This window comes from Pristis pectinata, chromosome 18 (genome assembly GCF_009764475.1).
Source record: "Pristis pectinata isolate sPriPec2 chromosome 18, sPriPec2.1.pri, whole genome shotgun sequence".
NCBI lineage: Eukaryota > Metazoa > Chordata > Chondrichthyes > Rhinopristiformes > Pristidae > Pristis > Pristis pectinata.
The window spans coordinates 1,681,763-1,702,644 of NC_067422.1; the positions used below are offsets into that span (position 1 = coordinate 1,681,763).

The 20,882-nt window shown below is 44.9% G+C and overlaps 1 protein-coding gene across 2 annotated transcripts in view; it reads left to right on the forward strand.

The window, feature by feature from the left end:
• mbtd1 (mbt domain containing 1) overlaps nt 1–20,882 on the forward strand; it is a 70,011-nt gene that overhangs the window by 2,446 nt on the left and 46,683 nt on the right. The window contains exon 1 of one of the 2 annotated variants that reach the window (XM_052032827.1): nt 17,961–18,126. The exons of the other annotated variant lie outside the window; for it this stretch is intronic. Coding sequence (XP_051888787.1) covers nt 18,106–18,126 — 21 coding nt within the window. The 5' untranslated portion in view covers nt 17,961–18,105. Of the gene's footprint in view, nt 1–17,960; nt 18,127–20,882 lie in introns of those variants that run through there. 2 annotated transcript variants of the gene reach the window in all.

The following is a 20,882-nucleotide window of genomic DNA, read 5'->3' on the forward strand; positions in this document are numbered from 1 at the left end:
ATGCCAAGGGACCAAATAGAATAAAGATCAGGAGTTTAAAAGCAATGTTAGTCATGTGCTGAGGGGAGATCTAGTTAGAAAATGAGTCAGCTGTCTATACAGTGTCCACACAATGTCCATAATAACATGGGAAATGAAGGCTATTATTCGTTGGGAGGAACAAGGCATGGTAAAGATTACAAGACAAGAAAAATCATGTCTGAGAAGTAAAGATTTCAGGTGTAACATACTCAGAAAGTGTAGAGGAGGAGGAAAAGGAGTGATGAAAGTCAGTATTATTTAAGCTAACATAATGGCAATAGGAAAAGGGAAGGCAGCCATAAGGAAGACAAAAGTAGAATTGACATGGAGAGAGACAACAGATAAAAATGTATTGATGGACGTCACAATTGGCATCTTCCAGTAATTGGCATTTCAGAGGAAGCAGCCACTTTGATGGAGGGAATGCTCCAAGGGAGTGCCCAGGGCATCATCAGGACAGCACTGAAGAAGCCTCCAGACCAACAGCAGTATTGTGCCAAGGAACACCCAGGCCACCATCAAGTTCACTGACCTTCTTAATTTGGCAGCTGTGTCACATCCAGCAATTCAGGATAACCAACCTTTTACTGTAACGGCTGTCATCTACAAAACACCTTATAGAAAGGTGAAGAAAGAAGCAGGCAGAAAATTAGGGAAGTGTGTAAAGCGCACAGGCAGTAATAATGGGGCATTTCAAATATTCCAATGTTATTAGAAAGAAGACATTGGTAAGGAATGGAGTTTCTACAATGAGTGCTGGACTTGTTTCTAACTCAATATGTTAAAAAAAAACAAAACGAGGATTTGTTATTGGACCGAGAAATGGGATTGATCTAGAATGGGTGAGAAGAAAAGTAGGGGAGCATAAAGGCAATAGTGAAGATATTTTAATACACTCTGAATTTGTCATAGGGAATGATAATAGAATAACAAAAAATGACTTGCATGGATCATTCTATTCACCACACTTAACTAAGATGTGACGGTCCTAATGGTGCAGAGGAGATTTATAAGAATAATTCTGGAGTAAAGGAATTTTAGAAACAAGATTATGTTGGCTGGGACTGTTGTCCATGGAGTAAAGAAGTTTGGGAGGAGATTAGGTAAAGGTTTTCATGATTAAGACAGGATTAGAAAAGGTAGACAAAGAAAAGCTTTTCCCATCAGCTGATGTTACAAAATCTAGGAGATGCAGCTTTAAGATTTTAGCAAGAAAAATGAGGAAGAACTTTTTTATGCTCTACCTGGTGTTGACCTGGAACTGATTGCCTAAGAGGGTGGTGGAAGCAAAAATTACACGTAGGTGGAAGCATGTTTTTGCGTTTTAACCTCTTCAATGTGATCCAACCCACAGACAAGTTCTGAAACTTCACAGCTTTTATAACAGCCATATCCTCTTATTCCACTGACGTGGACAAGAAGAAATAGCTTCTTGTAGACTGTATTTTGTCCTTTCTGATATTCTTTCATTCCTGATTCCTGGATGTGCCTCTGCCAGTGGCCTGCTCCAGATTACAAACTGCAGCTCTGGACGTGTGTATTGAAGAGTGTCACCTTCTCAACGTGAGGTTTGCCAGCATTGTTCTCTCAGTTACCACTGCCAAAAATAATGCAGATGGAAGTTGGGCAAAGCATTGGCAGATGGAATTTATTCCTGATTAGTGTGAGGTGATGCATTTTGGGAAGCCAAATGGGGTAGGACATGTACAGCAAACAGTAGGACACTAAGGAACGTTGATCAACAGAGAGACTTGGGGATCAAGTCCATAGTTACCTGGAATTGGCAACACAGGTGGATAGGGTGGTGAAGAAGGATATGGCATGCTTGCCTTCAGAGGTCTGGGCACAGAATATAAAAGTTGGGAAATTATGTTCAACACACAAAAATGCCGGAGGAACTCAGCAGTTCAGGCAGCATCTCTGGAGGGAAATGAACAGTTGATGTTTTGGGTGGAGACCCTTCATCAGGACTGGAAAGAAAGAGGGCAGAAGTCAGAATAAAAGGGGAGAGGGAGGAGCATGAGCTGGCGATAGGTGAATCCAAGTGAGAGGGGGAAGGTAGATAGGTGGGTGGGGGGGGGAATGGGAATGATGTGAGAATCTGGGAGGTGATCAGTGGAAGGGGTAAAGTGCTGAAGAAGGTGGAATCTGATTGGAGAGGACAGTGGACCATGGAATAAAGGGAAGGAGGTGGGGAACCAGAGGGAGGTAGGTGTGGGTGATGAGCAGGTCATGAGGGCAGGGGAGGGGAAAGAGAAGGGGTAATGGGGCTGATGGGATAAGGGAAAACAATGGAGGGAGGGGGGACAGAGGGGAGGGGTTGCCAGAAGTTAGAGAAATTGATGTTGATGCCATCAGGTTGGAGACTACTGAGACAGAATATGAGGTGGTGTTCCTCTAATCTGTGACTCCTCTAAGCCTTGACTTAGCAGGAGAGGAGGCTGTGGACAGACATGTCAGTGTGGGAATGAGAGGTGGAATTAAAATGGCTGGCCACTGGGAGGACATGTCAGTGTGGGAATGGGAAGAATATGTTACAGCTTTACAAAACACTGGTCAGACCACACTTGGAGTATTGGGTGCAGCTTTGGTTGCCACACTATGGGAAGGATGTGAGTGCAAAGAACATTAATCAGGATGTTGCGTAGATTGGAGGACTTCAGTTATGGGGAGAGATTGGATTGGCTGGATTTGAGTGAAGGAAGCTGAGGAGTGACCTGATAAAGGTATATAAAATTCTAAGAGGCATAGATAGAGTAGATAGAATCTTTTTCCTATGTAAGAGGGGAAGGAGCTTTGAAGGGGATTTGAGGGGAAAGTTTTTTACAGAATGTGGTTGATATGTGGAATATGCTGCCAGAAGGTATGGTGAAATCAGATACAATCACTCCATTTAAGAGGTATTTAGATAGACACTTAAATTGACAAGGCATAGAAGGATACGGACCTAATGCGGGCAAATAGGATTAGTGTAGATGGGTAAAAAGGTTGGCATGGATGTGGTGGACCAAAGGGCCTGTTTCTGTGCTGTATGACTCCATGACCAGTTGGTGATACTTCTCCCTGCTGCTTGTGGGATATTGCTGCTCATTATCCAACAACAGTGACTGGGATTGAGCAAGCACTATAAATTGTAAATTCTTCTATTGAACTGCAGTATTACCCCACTCTTCTCTTTTGGTGTTGGCCCATCTGCACCAAAGGTGTTTTTTCACATTTATTTAAAGTTTCCAATTCTCCTATATTATTGTTATATCCATGTATTTGATGTACGAGAAATGTGCAGATTTCAGATCTGAGAGTGCCCTGAATTTATGCTTGTGATATTATTTAAAGTAAAGCCTTTAAAGCATTATTTCATGTGTTTTTCTCACCCGTTCTCTCGTGCGCTGACATTTCACCATTAGCGTACATTCCTTCCCTGGAACCTTCTTCGGGTGAACAGGACTCTATCAGCCAGCTGCTACCATATCCCAGATCTCTTTTGCACAGGTAACTTGAGATTTGCATCCAAACCATCTTTAACTGACTACTTTTTTCGGATGAAAGTCTCTTTAATGATGGACATAGAACATAGAACACTACAGCATAAAACAGGCCCTTCGGCCCACAATGCTGTGCTGACCCTTAACCCTCGCCTAAGACTACCTAACCCCTTCCTCCCACATATCCCTCTATTTTACATTCCTCCATATGCTTATCTAGTAATCTCTTGAATTTGACCAACGTACCTGCCTCCACCACCGCCCCAGGCAGCGCATTCCATGCCCCAACTACTCCCTGGGTAAAAAACCTTCCTCTGATATCTCCCTTGAACTTCCCACCCATTACTTTAAAGCCATGCCCTCTTGTATTGAGCATTGGTGCCCTGGGAAAGAGGTGCTGGCTGTCTATTCTATCTATTCCTCTTAATATTTTGTATACCTCTATCATGTCTCCTCTCATCCTCCTTGTCTCCAAAGAGTAAAGCCCTAGCTCCCTTAGTCTCTCCTCATAATCCATACTCTCTAAACCAGGCAGCATCCTGGTGAATCTCCTCTGCACCCTTTCCAACGCTTCCACATCCTTCCTATAATGAGGTGACCAGAACTGGACACAGTACTCTAAGTGTGGTCTAACCAGAGTTTTGTAAAGCTGCATCATTACCTCGCAGCTCTTAAACTCAATCCCTCGATTTATGAAAGCTAACACCCTATAAGCTTTCTTAACTACCCTATTCACCTGTGAGGTAAATTTCAGGGATCTGTGGATATGGACCCCCAGATCCCTCTACTCCTCCACACTGCCCAGAATCCTGCCATTAACTTTGTACTCTGCCTTAAACTCCAGTGATTTTGTTGTGTTTGGGGAGAGCAAGAATGGAGGAGGGAGAAGGTGAGTGCAGTTGGGGTACCGAGGACCAAATAAAGTCAGCTCTTCAAAACAATAGAAAAATAGCAAGAAATATCAGACTTAGACTTGTTTGGCCTGACAGTTTGGGGCCTTTACTTGAGAGGTGCCATCAAGCAGATCTCAACCAGCAGAGCTAAATCTGCAGACATGGAGAAAAAAAAATTAGCTGCTAACACTATTACCTGGAAGTTAAAGGTTGCATGCTACTCTTTTCCCAATGCCTGATCAACATTCCTCATTTAACCAGTAGCAGCTGCAGACACAACAAAAAGTCATTGTGGTCATGATGTACAATGGCAACTATGTACTCTCACTTAAGAATTGTCAAAGCACCTCAGAAAGGTGCATTAGGATTAGAGAGACTGTTGTGTCCTGAACTGAAAATTTTCTAACCAGCAACTGAGAGCATTATCTATTCAGTCAAGTTAATCCATCTTTGTGCTGCTTTAACTCTCTGGAAATGTGTTGTGTTCAAAGATGAAATACTACAGATGCTGGAAATCTGAAATAAAACAGAAACTGCCAGAAGTGCTCAGCATGTTGGACAGTGTATGCAGAGATAGACACAAGTCAATGAGCTTTCATCTGGTGTTTTTGGCCTGTTGTGCTGATCTGCTGCTGCAGACACTGCTCTCTAATAGACAGAGATTGGCCTGTTTAATTATGCAAAGTTACGATTGTTATGAACTTTGGCCGGTGTCACATATTGTATGAAGTAAATTGGCACTCTAAGTACTACATAAATTGAACTGCAGGGGCTCTCTGGGTTACAAATGACCTGACTTATAGAAATCTGATTTTACGGAAATTTTCCCATATATTTTTCAAGCTACTACCACTACTAATAATAAGATATTTCTTGGTATTCATTAATTACTGGAGACAGTATATATTCCATTAGTTTAATTATGGGCAGTGTTAGGGTAAATATTCAATGAAATGGAAGAATTATAGCAAGTGTATGTCGAGCAATCTGATATGGGTTACTGGAGGTTACAGAGAAATCAGCTTACGGACAGTTTTCAGGAACGGAACCCTTACGTAACCTGAGACTGCCTGTATTTCTTCTTTGCTATCACAAGATTTTTAGAAGGTATGAGCTGTACAAAAAAACTGTAAAGCTCAATGAATCAAAAGAATTTTATTAAGAAAATGTAATCCAGCTGAAATAGATCAAATTGTCACCTTGTAAGAGATGGACAAAGTTAAATCCTAGGGTCCCCAAACCAGACCCCCAGCTGACACCCCATCCCTACCTATCATCAGTAGTTCGCAGTACAAGTCCCTGAAGTTTGAAGGGATACTCCCCTCCCAAGATGAGCCCACCTTTCATGTGGAATACTTCATAGGAACAGTCTTACAACTGACTTGTAATTTATTAACTCACCTTACAACAAGCTTGTCTCCTTCAGTCATGCACTGAGGAGTGAGATCATAGGCTAACTATATGTGGTATAGACTGTTTTTCTGCATGACTATTTGAGCATACTGAACTCATGGTCACCATGAACACCAACATCAACCACAGAGTAAATGTCCAGAACAAAACTTAGGTTACTGAGAGGGCAAAAGGATGCTAGATCAGAGTGTGATGATATTTTCTCACTCCTTCTCATGTAACTTACCTCAAAAAAACAGTTCCTTTGTAATCCGTGGAATTAGTATATTATTTCCTTGATCTTTAGAGATGCAGGTCTGTTTAATCTGAATCTAACTCTCTTTTCAGGAAAGATGTATAAAAATTGGTTGAAAAAATTGTACTGGATATAAATGATGTTCAAGCAATGTTTTCCATTCATTAGCCACCAAACACATGTAGGTATCCAGAATTAGTAAATTGGATTTCTGGTCAGTAACTATATGTATGGTATCCAGTCCTGGACATCACAGCAGGAAGGAGAGGGTCGTTGTTTGGGGTGTGTGCATCACTGCTAAGTCCTGGATTCATTGCCCATTCTGAATTCTTGAGGAGATGGTAGCGAATCATCTTCTTGAACCATTGCAGTCCAAAATGAAATCACAGAATCATACATATGTTGCATTAATAAAAGAGGCTTTTCAGCTCGTTGAGTCTGTAGCAGCCTCTAGTCAAGCCATCCTGTCAGTCCCATTTCCCTGCTCTTTCTTCAGAGCCTAGTAAATTACTCTTTCAAGTGCCTATGCAATTACCATTGGTTGTTTCTATTTCCACCAGCTTCATGAGCAGTAAATTCCAAGTTGTAGTGGATCTATTTATAAAAAAAACTTCACATCCTCCTTGTATCTTTTGAAAAAAATTTTAAATATATGTCACCTCTTCCTCCAATCTTCCAGTATTTCCCCTCTAAACCAGTCCTGATCTCATCCGCCTCCATCAAATCTCCTCTCAGCATTTTTTGTTCCAAGGAAAACAGCCCCAGCTTTTCATTACAGTAAATGTTATCTGGGAATTTCACAAAGTGACAAGAATTTGACACAATACGTCTGTGGTGTTGAACTGGTGTTTTATACAGGTTCAAGATTCTCTCCCTGCTCTTGTACTCTCTGCTTCTACTTACAAAGCACAAGATACCATATGCTTTACTAACCAGACTCCTGTGACTTTCATGGATTTATGCACATAGCATAACACCCAGGTCCCACTGTTCCTGCAAATCCTTCAGAACTGCTAATTAATTTGCATCTCTTTCCTTATTTTTTCAGCAAAAGCATATCACTTCACACTTTTCTATTAAATGTCATCTGCCATTCAGCCAGCCTATCTATATACATATTCTAGCAGACTACGACTATCTTCTTCACTACACATCATGTCCAAGGTCTGCGTCATTTCCAAATTTAGATATTTTGTTATATATTAAATCTAGCTGAATTTGCAGAACTAATCTGTGGGGAATACCACAGTTCAAATTTCCCTAGGCTGGAAAACAAGCATTCCCCATACTTTGCTTTCTGCCTTTGAGCCAATATTGTATTCATGCTGCTCATGACCCTTAAATTCCATGAGCCTAACTTTCTGTGTGGGAGCTCAGAACTGGCCACTCATGAGTGCTGTGGACGCTCAGCACGGCACAGCAGAAATGTGCACCTCCACGATCTGTGACCTCCCTATCATAACAGTCAAGCCAGAGAATAAACCCTGGTTCAGGGAGGAGTGCAGAAGGTCATATTGGGAGCAGCATCAAGCATAGCTAAAAATGAGGTGCAAACCGAGTGAAGCTGCAGCTCTGGACTATGTTTGTGCTAAACAGCAAATAGAGCTAAAGGATCTCACAACCAATGGATCAGATCAAAGCTCTAGTCATACCTCACCCAGTCATGAATGGTGGTAGACAACTAGCCAGCCAGACGTTCCAGGAATATTCTCACCTTCAATGATGGCAGGCCCAGCATGTGAGTGCTAAAGACAAGGCTGAAGCATTTGTAATCCTGTTCAGCTAAGTAGATAATCCATCTTTGATTCCTCCTAAGATCCCCATCATCAACAAAGCCTGACTCCAGCCAGTTTTATTCCACATGATATCAAGAAATGGTTCAGAGCATTGGATACACCAAAAGCTACAGGACCAGAAAAATATTCCAACTGCAATACTGAAGACCTGATGCTCCAGAACTAGCCAAAGCTCTAGCCAAGCTGTTCAAATACAATTACACTAACAGCATCTACCTGACAATGAGGAAAATTACCCAGGTATGACTTGTTCACTGAGGTCTGAGGCTTCATCGAAGGCCTTCCTTCCATCATGAGGTCAAAGGTGAAGATGTTGGCTGGTGATTGTGCAATGTCCAGTTACAGTTTCAACTCCTCAGCACAATTCCATGCCTGCCTGCAGTAAGACCAAGATGACATTAAGGCGTTTTGACGTGGAAATATATCACAATTTCTTCATCACTGCATGGTCAAAATCCTGGAACTCCGTCCTCAACACCACTTGGAGGATGGACTTCAGCAGATGGATTGCAGTGGTTCAAGGAGGCAGCGCACCACTACCTCCTCAAGAGCAGTTAGGAATGGGCTGGTATTTTGGCAGTGATATCTATATCCTGAAAAATGAATAATTAGGATGCATTTGAAGATCATGTTGACAACATCTACTCAATTCCCTTCATCATTCTCTGTTATTTTATTAAAGATATAAATTGTTAGTTTAATACAATTTGCCTTGACAAGTCAATGCTGGTGCTCTTTTATCAACTCAAATTACTCTGTGTCTTTTACTGTTTACTCTGATGATTGTTTCTAAAATCTCCCCCCCCCCCACCCCAAACCACGGTTAAACTAACCTATGGTTGCCTGTACTCTTACGTAAGCGTTTATTTAGCATTTTCTTGTGCTCTGGCACCTTCCTTGTATTGAGGGAGGGTTAGAAGATTATGGTAAACCTATAACACCCTTTACTCCGAATTCCCTCAGCAACCTAAGATGCATTCCACCCGGACCAGGTGACTTTTCAACTTTAAGCATTGTCAACCTTTCTGGTACTCCTCCACATTAATATTTGCCCCATCATAAGCTCCCAGTTTGCTGAGATTCTTCTTCCTTGGTAAATATGACACAAAGCACTCATTCAGTATTCCAGCTATGAATATATTCATGGTATTATTGGGGAGGGAGTTCCAGGATTTAGACAGAGTGATAATGAAGAAATGTATATTCTCATCTACCTGCTGCCCTTGACCTTCTCAATGGTAGAGATTGCAGGTTTTGAAAGTGCTGTCGGAGTAGACAGCATACACAGTGGCCACCGTATGCTGGTGATGCAGGGAATAAATGTTTAGGGTAATGGAGGGATGCAAATCAAGTGGGCTGCTTTGTCCTGGATGGTATTGAGGTTCTTGAGTATAATATGCAGTATAATGTGCAGAAATATGAAGAATGGGAAAGCAGAATATTGTTAAATGGAGATTGAGAGAGTCTGCAGAATACTGTTGAATTGTAGCATCTGGGTATCTGTACAGGAAACACAGAAAGGTAGCCTGCTGGTGCAGTAAATAATTATAAAGGCAAATGCAATGTTGGCCTTTATTGCAAAGGGGAAATGAAGTATAAAAATAGAGAACTCCTGCTACAGCTGTACATGGCAAGATGGGACTACACCTGGAGTAATGTACACTGTTTTGCTCTCTTTATTTAAGAAAGGATATACTTCTGTCGGAGGTAGTTCAGTGAAGGTTCACGAGGTTGATTCCTGGAATGTAGGGATTGAAGCATGAAGAATAGTTGAGCAGCTAGAGCCAATATTTATTGAAGTTTACAAAAATGAAAGACGTTATTGAAAAGTGAGAGTTTGAGGAGGCTTGCCAGGATAGAAGCTGAGAGGAAAAACACGATGATGCTGGAGGAACTCAACAGGTTGGGCAGCATCTGTGGAGAAAAGCAGGCGGTCAACATTTTGGGTAAGGACCCTGCTTCAGGACTGAAGATAGGAAAAGGGGAAGCCCAGTATGTAGGAGGGAAAAGCAGAGCAGTGATAGGTGGACAAAAGCGGGGAGGCAGGGTGGGCACAAGGTGGTGATAGGTAGATGTAGGTAAGAGATAGTGATAGGCAGGTAAGAGATAGTGAAAGGCAGGTGTGGGGAGGAGGGGAGAGCAGATCCACTGGGGGATGGGTCAAAGGTGTGGAGGGAAAAGGGGGGCGTGTAGAAAAAAGAGAGAGAGGCTAGGAAAGGGAAGAAAAGAAGAGGCACAGTTGGGAGGGGGTGGGGGGGTTGTAAACATTGAATTTTCCACTTTAAGTAATCCCCACACCCCCATGATAAACACTTGGAAGTGAAATATTACAGGGAATCGGAGAAATTAGTTTATTATTGTCACATGTACCAAGATACAGTGAAAAACTTTGTTTTGCATGCCATTCACACAGATCAATTCATTACACAGTATATTGAGGTAGTACAAGGGAAAACAACACAGAATGCAGAATAAAGTGTCACAGTTACAGAGAAAGTGCAGTGCAGGCAGACAATAAGGTGCAAGGCCATAACGAAGTAGGTTATGAGGTCAAGAGTTCATTTTATCATACTGGGGACCATTCAGTAGTCTTATAACAGTGGGATAGAAACTGTCTTTGGGCCTAGTAGTATGTACTTGCAGGCTTTTGTACCTTCGCCTAATGGGAAGGGGGAGAAGAGAGAATATCCAGGGTGGGTGGGGTCTTTGCTTATGTTGGCTGCTTTAGTGAGGCAGTGAGAAGTGTAGATAGAGTCCATGGAGGGGAGGCTAGTGTCTGTGATGTGCTGAGCTGTGTCCACAACTCTCTGCAGCTTCTTGAGGTCTTGGGCAGAGCAGTTGCTGTACCAAGCCGTGATGCATTTGGATGCATCATGCATCAATAAAAACTGGTGTGGGTCAAAGGGAACATGCCAAATTTCTTCAGCCTCCTGAGAAAGTAGAGGTGTTAATGCACTTTCTTGGCCATGGCATCAACGTAGTTTGACCAGTACAGGCTATTGGTGATGCTCACTCCTGGGAACTTAAAGCTCTCAATCCTCTCAACCTCAGCACTGTTGATATAAACAGGAGCATGTGTACTGACCCCCTTCCTGAAGTCAATGACCAGTTCTTGGTTTGATGGTAAAGGTCTGAGGAAGTTTCAGTCGCTGTTAACTCAATATCTCATGCTGTTCCACCCTGGGAGAGTGTGATGAGACAGAACAGAAAGTGTTTTACTTTATGTCTAAGCAATTATGTTTCTTCCCAGGGTGTGTTTAATGGGCGAGTATAGAAGTTACATTAGTAGAAATACAGTCACTAATATAGGACGTTGTCGGAAAGAGGTTACTGTGTGACAGTGTCAGGAAGCTGGATTAATGGCAGCAGAGATACAGTTCATAACACAGGGTGCTGAGTGACGGGGTTACTGAGTTACAGTGTAAAGGAACTGAATTAGCAACAGTGGAGATACATTCAGTAACACAGGGCGCTGAGAGAGAAGTGTTATTGAGTTACAGAGTGAGGGTACTGGATGAACATCAGCAGAGATACAAAGTGAAGCAGGAACAGAGAGAAAAGACTTTGTTTTAGTATCAGAAAAATCATTGAGGGAGGGGGCCTGAGTCGAACTGAAACAAGGACGGTTAGAAACATAGAAAAACCTACAGCACAATTCAGGCCCTTCGGCCCACAAAGCTGTGCTGAACTTGTCCCTACCCTAGAAATGACTAGGCTTACCCATAGCCCTCTATTTTTCTCATCTCCGTGTACCTATCCAACAGTCTCTTAAAAGATCCTATCGTATCCGCCTCCACCACCGTTGCCGGCAGCCCATTCCACACACTCACCACTCTCTGAGTACTTATCCTCAAGTACTCCAGCAGTTATGTCCTGAGGATGCCATAAATGTTCTCTGACAACCATAACCATGATTTTGTATGCCTGGTATTCCTCCAGCCACAGAAGGGTCTTCCTTTGATCCCAATTCTGCTAGAACTCCTTTTCATCTGTACTTGGTCAAGGACCTTGATGCTGAGAAAAAATACTCAGCTCTCAAAATGTATGAGTTTTTCTGTGTGTGGTTTCAGCACCATTAATTGTGCATAGGACTCAGTACAATAGAATTTTTCCCAATGTATTTAATTTGTCAGCGCTGCTTATTATTCCAAAATGTGGCAGAATTGATGGTTTATGCAACAATATTGCCAAAAAATCTAGGTATTCTACAAAAGCAGGCGTAGCTTGGGCCCATGAGACTTCCCAGAGCTGCTCCTTTGATTTGGAGAAATTTGACTGGAGGTGGAAGAGAAGTAATGTACTGTGACAAATGAATATGTTGGTGGAGGGGATCTGGTTGTGCCGCTGTTCAAGGAAGAAGTGGAGGTTACTCAGATCATCCTGGTGTGGGCTGAGGAGATTGTAGGTCCAGGGTAAAAATAAGCTATTTGGAACCAGGAAATAGTAAACTGTCAAAGTGGCAGAAGGAATCAGTTGTCACAGACAGAGTCATAGCCAGGAAATAGGCCCTTTGGCCCAACTCTTCCATGCTGACCAAGATGCCTTCCTGAGCAAGTTCCATTTCCCCATGTTTGGCCCATATCCCTCTAAACTTTTCCCATCCATGAACCAGCCCAAATGTCTCTTAAACGTTGTAATTGTACCTGCCTCTACCACTCCTCTGGCAGCTTATTCCATATACCCAACACCCTCTGTGTGAAAAACTTGCCCCTCAGGTCCCCTTTAAATCTTTCCCCTCTCACCTTAAACCTATGCCCTCTAGTTTTAGACTCCTACCCTGGAAAAAAGACTGTGACCATCCATCTATGCCTCTCATGATTTTATAAACCTCTATAAGGTCACACCTCAGCCTCCTTTGCTCCAGGGAAAACAGTCCCAGCCTGTCCAGCTTCTCCTTGTAACTCAAGCCCTCTAGTTCCAGCAACATCCTTGTGAATCTTTTTTGCAGCCTCTCCAGCTTAATCACACCTTCCTACAGTGTGGTGACCAGAACCGCACACAATATTCTAGTTGCGGTCTAAGCAACATCCTATACAGCTGTAACATGACATCCCAACTCTTGTACTCAATGCCATGTCTGATGAAAGCAAGTGTGCCATGTGCCTCTTCACCACCTTATCTACCTGTGTTGCCGCTTTCAGGGAACTATATACTTGTACCCATAGGTCTCCCTGTCTATAATGCTCCCCAGGGTCTTGTTATTTACTGTGCAAGTCCTACTCTAGTTTAACTTCCCAAAATGCAAAATTTAGCACCTGTCTGAGTTAAATTCCATCTGCCATTCCTTGGCCCACTTTCCCAGTTGATCTAGATCCTGCTGTAACAAATAACCTTCTTCTCTGTCTATGCCACAAATTTTGGTGTAATTTGCCGACTTACTAATCATGCCACCTACATTCTCATCCAAATCGTTAATATATATCATAAACAACAGTGGGCCCAGCGCCGATCCCTGCAGCACACCGTTGGTCACAGACCTCCAATCTGAAAAACACCCCTCCACCACTACCCTCTGACTCCTTTCACCAAGCCACTTTTGTTTCCAATTAGCCAGCTCACCCTATAACCTCAGGTGATCTTACCATCCAGACAGGTATTCCATGTAGTCCTTGTCAAAAACCTAGCTTTTGACTTTAGCTTTTAGCCAAGACAACATCTACTCCCCTGCCCTCAACAACCTTCTTGGTCACTTCCTCAAAAACTCAATTCAATTTGTGAGGTGCAATTTCCCATGCACAAGGCCGTCCTGACTATCCCTAATTAGTGCTTGCCTTTCCAAATGCAGATTGATCCTCTCTCTCAGCATCCCCCCCAGTAACTTACCCACCACTGATGTCAGGCTTAGCAGCCTGTAGCCCTTGCAGCTGTTCCTAAATAAAGGCACAGCATTAGCCACCCTCCATCTTCGGGTACCTCACCTGTAGCTAATGATGATACAAAATTCTCTGCCAGGGCCCCAGCAATTTCTTCCCTTGCTTCCCACAATGTCCTCGGATGAAGTTGGTCAGGCCCTGGGGATTTCCATAACCTTCTCCACAGTAAATACACACAAGAAATACTATTTAAGACCTCACCCATCTCCCGTGGCTCCACGCAGATGCTTAAGGGAATCTATTCTCTCCCTAGTTACCCTTTTGCTCTTAATATACTTATAGAATCTCTTGGGTTTCTCTTTTATCTTATCTGACAAGGATATCTCTTGTCCTCTTTTTGCCCTCCTGATATCTTTCTAGTGTATTCCTACATCCCTATACTCAAAATAATTTGCTTCACCCTAGCTGCCTTTACCTGACATATTTTTCCTTCTTTTTCCTGACTAGAGACTCAATATCCTTTGTCAGCCAAGGTCCCCTAATCCTGCCAGCCTTGTGCTTCATTCCAACAGGAACATGTTGGCCCTGAACTCTCCCTATCTTACTTTTAAAAGCCACCCATTTGCCAGGCATCCATTTACCTGCTAACAGCCTCTCCCAATCAACCTTTGTAAGTTCTTGTCATCAAAATTAACCTTGCCTCAATGCAAGATGTAAGTGGGAAGGGAATGGACCGGGGAGAGAGGATGGAGTCAAAGTAGAAAGAAATAGGTTCAATGGGGCAAGGGCAATTTTTCAGATGAAATGTTAACTCTATTCTTCTTTCCATAGATGCTCCCTGACCTGCTGAGTGTTTCTGGCATTTTCTATCTTTATTTCAGTAACACGGGGTACTGCAGCAGAAGGGTTACTGAGGGACAGTGTGAGGGAGCTGGATTAACATCAGTGGAGATAAGGTCAGTGACACAGGGCACTGGGAGGAGAGTGGTTACTGAGGGACAGTAGGAGAGAGCTGATGTTAAGTAGAGTTGTAGACGGTTTACAGCTCAGTGCCTTATTGGCTGAGAGTTAGCCAGAGCTTCCAATAATAAAAAACTAGTCATGATTCACACAACTATTGAGATACTTCAGAGGAAAAAAAACTATTACTGCACCAACCTATGTGACTATGCAAGGATATTACATCCTTTCCTTTCCCCCCTTGCATTCAACAAGGTTCAACTGGAGAGTTAAATGTTGAGAGTGCCTAGAACTGGAGGGAACCTGTTAGCAGGGGTAGAGAATTTGTTTAGAGCCAAGAATCAGATATCAAGGATAATAGATGTGCACTTAGATTAGCAGGGTGTGACTTGGAGTCCGCAGGCATTAGCACTGGCAGAAGGAAAAGAGCCACATATTCAGCTTTGCTGATGCCTTTCTTTCCCATCCAGGTTACCTTGTTCCCTATGCATTCCCCCTCTCCAGCTGCTAGCCATTTGATTTCTCCCGGAGTGAGGCTACCTCCGACCATTGCCCCTTGCGTCCTTCAGGGTTATCCTTATTTCCTGTTTGACTATCCCTTCCTCCACCACCCCATCATCACAGCAGTCATGCTGGCCAAAGCCATCAGCCCAGCCCAGACCTCTTTGGCCCTCTCCCAGAAAACCTCAGGAGAATCTCAGCCACTACCCTGTGCTGCCCAGTGTTGCCAGATCATGGTGTCTTGGGCAACTTCCTGGTCAGTGGAGCTGGATTCATCCTGCGGTAGTGAGAATATCCCAACCAGCTGCCATTATCACGATCATTACTCAGATTAACCAAACACCAACTGCCAGAGTATACCACACCATCTGTAAATCCTGCTATATGACTTTCCACCCTCCTCTGCACTATCATGCTACCTGAATTGGGTGCTGGGAGGGAGGGGATGGAGGAGACTGGGTTAGGGGGACACAAGAGACTGCAGATGCCGGAGTCTGGAGCAAAAACAAACTGCTGGCAGCATCTGTGGAGGCAGAGCGATGGTTGACGTTTTGGGTCGAGACTCTGATGCAGTAGGTCAGGCAGCCTCCATTGCTGCTGAATAACCCACTGAGTTCCTCTAGCAGGTTGTTTGCTGCTGAGCTAGGGAGAACTGAAACAAGGAGAAGTCAGGATAAGGATGGGATGGGATGAGGAAGCGGACTCGGATGAAGAGGAGGGGTGTGGGCAAGGCCATGTGTATTTGTTTCCATGGGTATTTATGTGTGAACAGTGTGCATTGGTGTATTGCTTCCTCTGGGTGTGTGGGGGTGCGGTGGGTCGCGTCTATGCAGCAATAGCCTAGTCTCCAATCACGTTGGACCTTCTTGCCTTGCAGTCAAGTCCAAATCAGAATCAAGTTTATTATCACTGACTTATATGTCATGAAATTTGTTGCTTTGCAGTAGTAGGACAGTGCAAAGTCATAAAATTACTGTAAAGTACAAAATAAATAAATAGTGCAAAAAAGGAATAATGAAGTAGTGTTCATGGGTTCATGGGCCATCCAGAAATCTGTTGATGGAGGGGATGAAGCTGTTCCTAAATTGTTGAGTGTGGGTCTTCAGGCTCCTGTATGTCCTCCCCGATGGTGGTAACAAGAAGAGAGCATGTCCTGGATGGTGAGAGTCCTTAGTGATGGATGCCGCCTTCTTGAGGCACCACCTCTTGCAGATGTCCTCAATGGTGGGAGGGTTGTGCCCATGATGGAGCTGGCTGAGTCTACAACCCTCTACAGCCTCTTGTGGTCCTTTTCATTGGAGCATCTGTACCAGGCTGTGATGCAACCAGTCAGAATGCTCTCCACTGTACATCTATAGAAATTTGCAAGAGTCTTTGGTGACATACCTAATCTCCTCAAACTCCTAACGAAGATAGTAGTTGATGTGCAACAGCCACACCATGTAAAAAGAATTCGCACACTTCTCAAAACTGGAATAGAATCAAGTCACCCTCAACTGGGAGGGAATGCTAAAGACCAGAGAATAGAACACACATTCCAGAGTGACACTTTGCCGAAGTACTGAAGGAGCGCTGCAGTGTTAAATTGTGACCATACTGCCTGTCAAAAAGTGTAAAGTGATCTTAGATCACCATATGAGGAAGGGATAGGCAAATCTGATGTTCATTCAACACTTATCTCTCAATCAACACCTCCAAAAACAAGTCTTTAAACTTATGATTTATCTCAGTGCTCTTTGTGCCAAATCGGCTGCTACAGCTGCCGCTGCTGTTGGGAGGATGTAATTACAATGTGACAAGCGTTCTCATCACAAAATACAAAAGAAAACTGCATATGTTGGAAACAAGGAGAAACAGAGTAAACATTTCAGGTTGAAAACCCTTTTTCAGAATTGGGAACAACACACACAAGAAGTGCTGGAGGATTTGTCTCTATAGATGCTGCCTGACCTGTTGAGTTCCTTCAGCATTTTGTGTGTGTTGCTCCAGATTCCAGCATCTGCAGAATCTCTTGTGGCTCGGCTTCAGAATTGGGGAAGAGGTCTCCTGGTTCTGATGAAGGCTCTCCGACCTGAAACACATTGTTTCTGATTCTCTCTCCACAGATGCTGCCTGACCAGCTGAATGTTCCCAGCATTTTCCCTTTAACTTCCCTTTGCAGACACAGTGAGATGTAACGGAGAAGAGTGACAGGACAGCACTTTCGCATGAGGCAGTGAGGGGATCACCAGCCTGTTCCCTCAGCGCTCCCGTGAAGAGCTGCTGGTCTTTATCCCTCAGTTCATGGCAGGCACGGTAGTGTAGCGGTTAGCATAATGCTTTACAACACCAGTGACCCGGGTTCAATTCCTGCCGCTGTCTGTAAGGAGTTTGTACGCTCTCCCTGTGTCTGCGTGGGTTTCCTCCGGGTGCTCCGGTTTCCTCCCACATTCCAAAGACATACGGGTTAGGAAGTTGTGGGTGTGCTATGTTGGCGCTGGAAGCGTGGCGACACTTGCGGGCTGCCCCCAGAACACTCTACGCAAACGATGCATTTCACTGTGTGTTTCGATGTACATGTGACTAATAAAGATCTTATCTTATTTTATCACTAATCCAGAATATTCCACATTGCTGCATTAGACAACACACTATGTGGAAACGGGTCTCCGCCAAAGCACAATAGCTGGTGTGAGGTACTTCCCAGGCTTCGGGCTGCCCAGAGGATGTGCCTGGCGCTGCACAAATGCAAGTCTTTCACGCCAACAGTAGATCCCCTCACTGCGCATGCGTCCGACCTCTGGCGAGTTAAAACCCAGGCCACGTGACGCGGGGCCGCGGAGGGGGCGGGGCCGTGGGTCGCGCATGCGCAGTGGGCGGAAGCTATGCTAATTTTGTTGATATTCCGCAGAGGAGTTTTGAAAAGAAAACGGCCGGAGCGCGGGGCGGTGGGCGGGCGAGGCAGCAGGCGAGCGCCGGGGCCGCGGCCTGCACACACAGCGCGGCTCCATGGAAAACACGCGCGATCTGGTGAGTGCGGCGCCTCGGGCCTGCCAGCGGCGCCCGGGCCCTTTGTTGTGGCGGCGCTGGGCCTGCCGAAGGCCTCGGGCTTCGCGGGGAGCCCAGCCGGGGCTGGGGCCGCTCTCCGCCTCCCCTCCTGCCCCCCGGGGGCTCCGGGAGGTGAGGACGGGGGCGGGCCGTCTCTCCTCAGCCTTCCCGCTGCTGGGCCCCAACCTGTTCTTTCTCTGGACCGAATGCAGGCCCGCCCCCTGCCCGCTGGGAGAGAGGGAGCTCCGGGTCCTGCAGTGCCTGAGCCCCCTTCCCCCTCCCACCTCCTCCCTTCCCCCTCCCACCTCCTCCCTTCCCCCTCCCACCTCCTCCACTCCCCCTCCCACCTCCTCCACCTCTCCCTCCCACCTCCTCCCTCTCCCTCCCTCTTCCTCTTCCCCTCCCACTTCCCTCCCCTCCCCCACCCACTTCCCTCCCCTCCCCCACCCACTTCCCTCCCCCCCCACTTCCCTCCCCCCCCACTTCCCTCCTTTCCTCCCCCCTCCCCTCCTTTCCTCCCCCCTCCCCTCCCCCCCCCTCCCCCCCCTACCCCCTCTCCCCCCCCTCCCCCCCCCTACCCCCTCTCCCCCCCCTACCCCCTCTCCCCCCCCCCTACCCCCTCTCCCCCCCCCACCCCCTCTCCCCCCCCCCCAGGCGACTGTGGCTCTCCCTCCTCCCTCCACCATTCAATCCCACTCCACACTCCATCCTCCCCTCCCCTCCACTTTTTCCCCCCGCCCCTCCCCTGGGCTCTAATCTCCACACACTTCCCCTCCCCATCACTCAGGGCCCTTTTTGTTGCATACTTTGAGCTCACTTTTGACAAGGAAATTTATTAAGATTGGGGCTGGTAAGACATTTGGGTGTCTAAATGATTGCGTAGTTTATTGAGGAGAAACTATGTTTGCTGGCAAGACGAAGAAAGAGAATCACAAATGGTTACAGTGTTTGGTACATCATGTCCATGCTGCCTTTTTGTGGCTCACTAGTTGCATGACCCATGGCAGAAGAAGCTTAATGTGGGGAAACACAAGGTGATGTGTTTTCGTGAGAAGGATGAGGAGAGGCATTATCAAATAAAGTGCAACTCACTAGTTTCATGACCCCGACTCCTCCATGGCCTTGAAAATTTTACCTTGTCATATATTTATCCAATTCCTGTTTGAAGACAATAGAACCTACCTCAACCATACTTGCAGGCAGTGCATTCCCGAGTCTAACCACACACTTTAAAAAGAAAATTCTCATGTCACTTTTAATTCTTTTCCCTTTTATTCTATATCGCTGATCTCCAATCCTTAACCCAACCAACAGAAATAGTCTCCCACCAAGTAACCTGTCCAGACCCTTCTTCATTTTGTATTATTCCATCAGATCTCTCCTCATTGTTCTCCAAAGAAAGCAGTCCCAGCCCCTCTATTCGATCCCTGTAAGTGTAGCCCTTCATTGCAGGAACAATTCTTGTAAATCTATTCTGGATCTTCAGTGTTTCCACATCCTTCATATTAACAAAACTAGATTTGAAGACTACTCCAGTTAACCTGTAGGGTGTTCTATGAAGGTTACATTTTGTAATCCTTTGACATAGCCCTGGATTTTTCATTACTTTATTGATCATTTCCTCAACCTACCCTGCCACTCTCAATGACATGCACCCATACTCCTAAGACCCTCTGCTCCTACACCCCTTTTTAAAACTATTCTATATTGCTTCTCCTCATCCTTCTCACTAAAACACAGTTTCAGTGTTTCCCCACTTTAACCTTCTTCTGCATGTGTCTTCCCATTCTACCAGTCTGTCTATATCCTTTGGCAATTTATCACCATTATTTTTCGCAGATCCCAATACTGCCAAGTTTTGTGTTATCCACAAATTTAGAAATTGTGGCTTGCATCACCCCGTTTAGGTCATTAATATAGATCATGAAAAGAGAAGGCTGTCACATTGATCCCTGGGGAATGCCACTATTCACATTACTACAGTTTTAAAAGCAACCATTCATAGCAACCCTCTAATGCCTATTACTTCGGCAATTCTTTATTCATAAAATCAGTGCCATGTGCTTCAACTCTGCAGAACTCTGGTTAGGCTGCATTCGGAGTATTGTGTGCAGTTCTGGTCACCTCACTATAGGAAGGATGTCGAGGCTTTAGAGAGGGTGCAGAGGAGGTTTACTAGGATGCTGCCTGGATTAGAGGGCATGTGCTATCGGGAGAGGCTGGACAAACTTGGGCTCTTTCCTCTGGAGCGGCGGAGGCTGAGGGGTGATCTGTTGGAAGTGTATAAAATTATGAGGGGCATAGATAGGGTGGACAAGCAATATCTTTTTCCCTATTATTGAGCGATCTAATACCAGAGGGCATGCATTTTAGGTGAGGGAGGGGTAGGATCAGAACAGACGTGAGGGGTATGTTTTATACTCAGAGTGGTGGATGCCTGGAATCCGTTGCCTGATAGGGTGGTGGAGGCAAATTCATTGGGGGCTTTTAAGAGGGGCTTGGATGGGCACATGAATGAGCAGAAAATAGAGGGATATGGGCATTCTGTAGGTAGGAGGGATTAGCTGTGTCAGCACAACATTGTGGGTCGAAGGGCCTGTTCTGTGCTGTACTGTTCTATGTTCTATATGTTCTATGTTTGCTGTTAGGTTTGTCATGTGACACCTTACCGAAAGCCTTCTGGAAGTCCATGTACACCACATCTATTGCATTATTCTCATCAACTCAAAACTCCAATT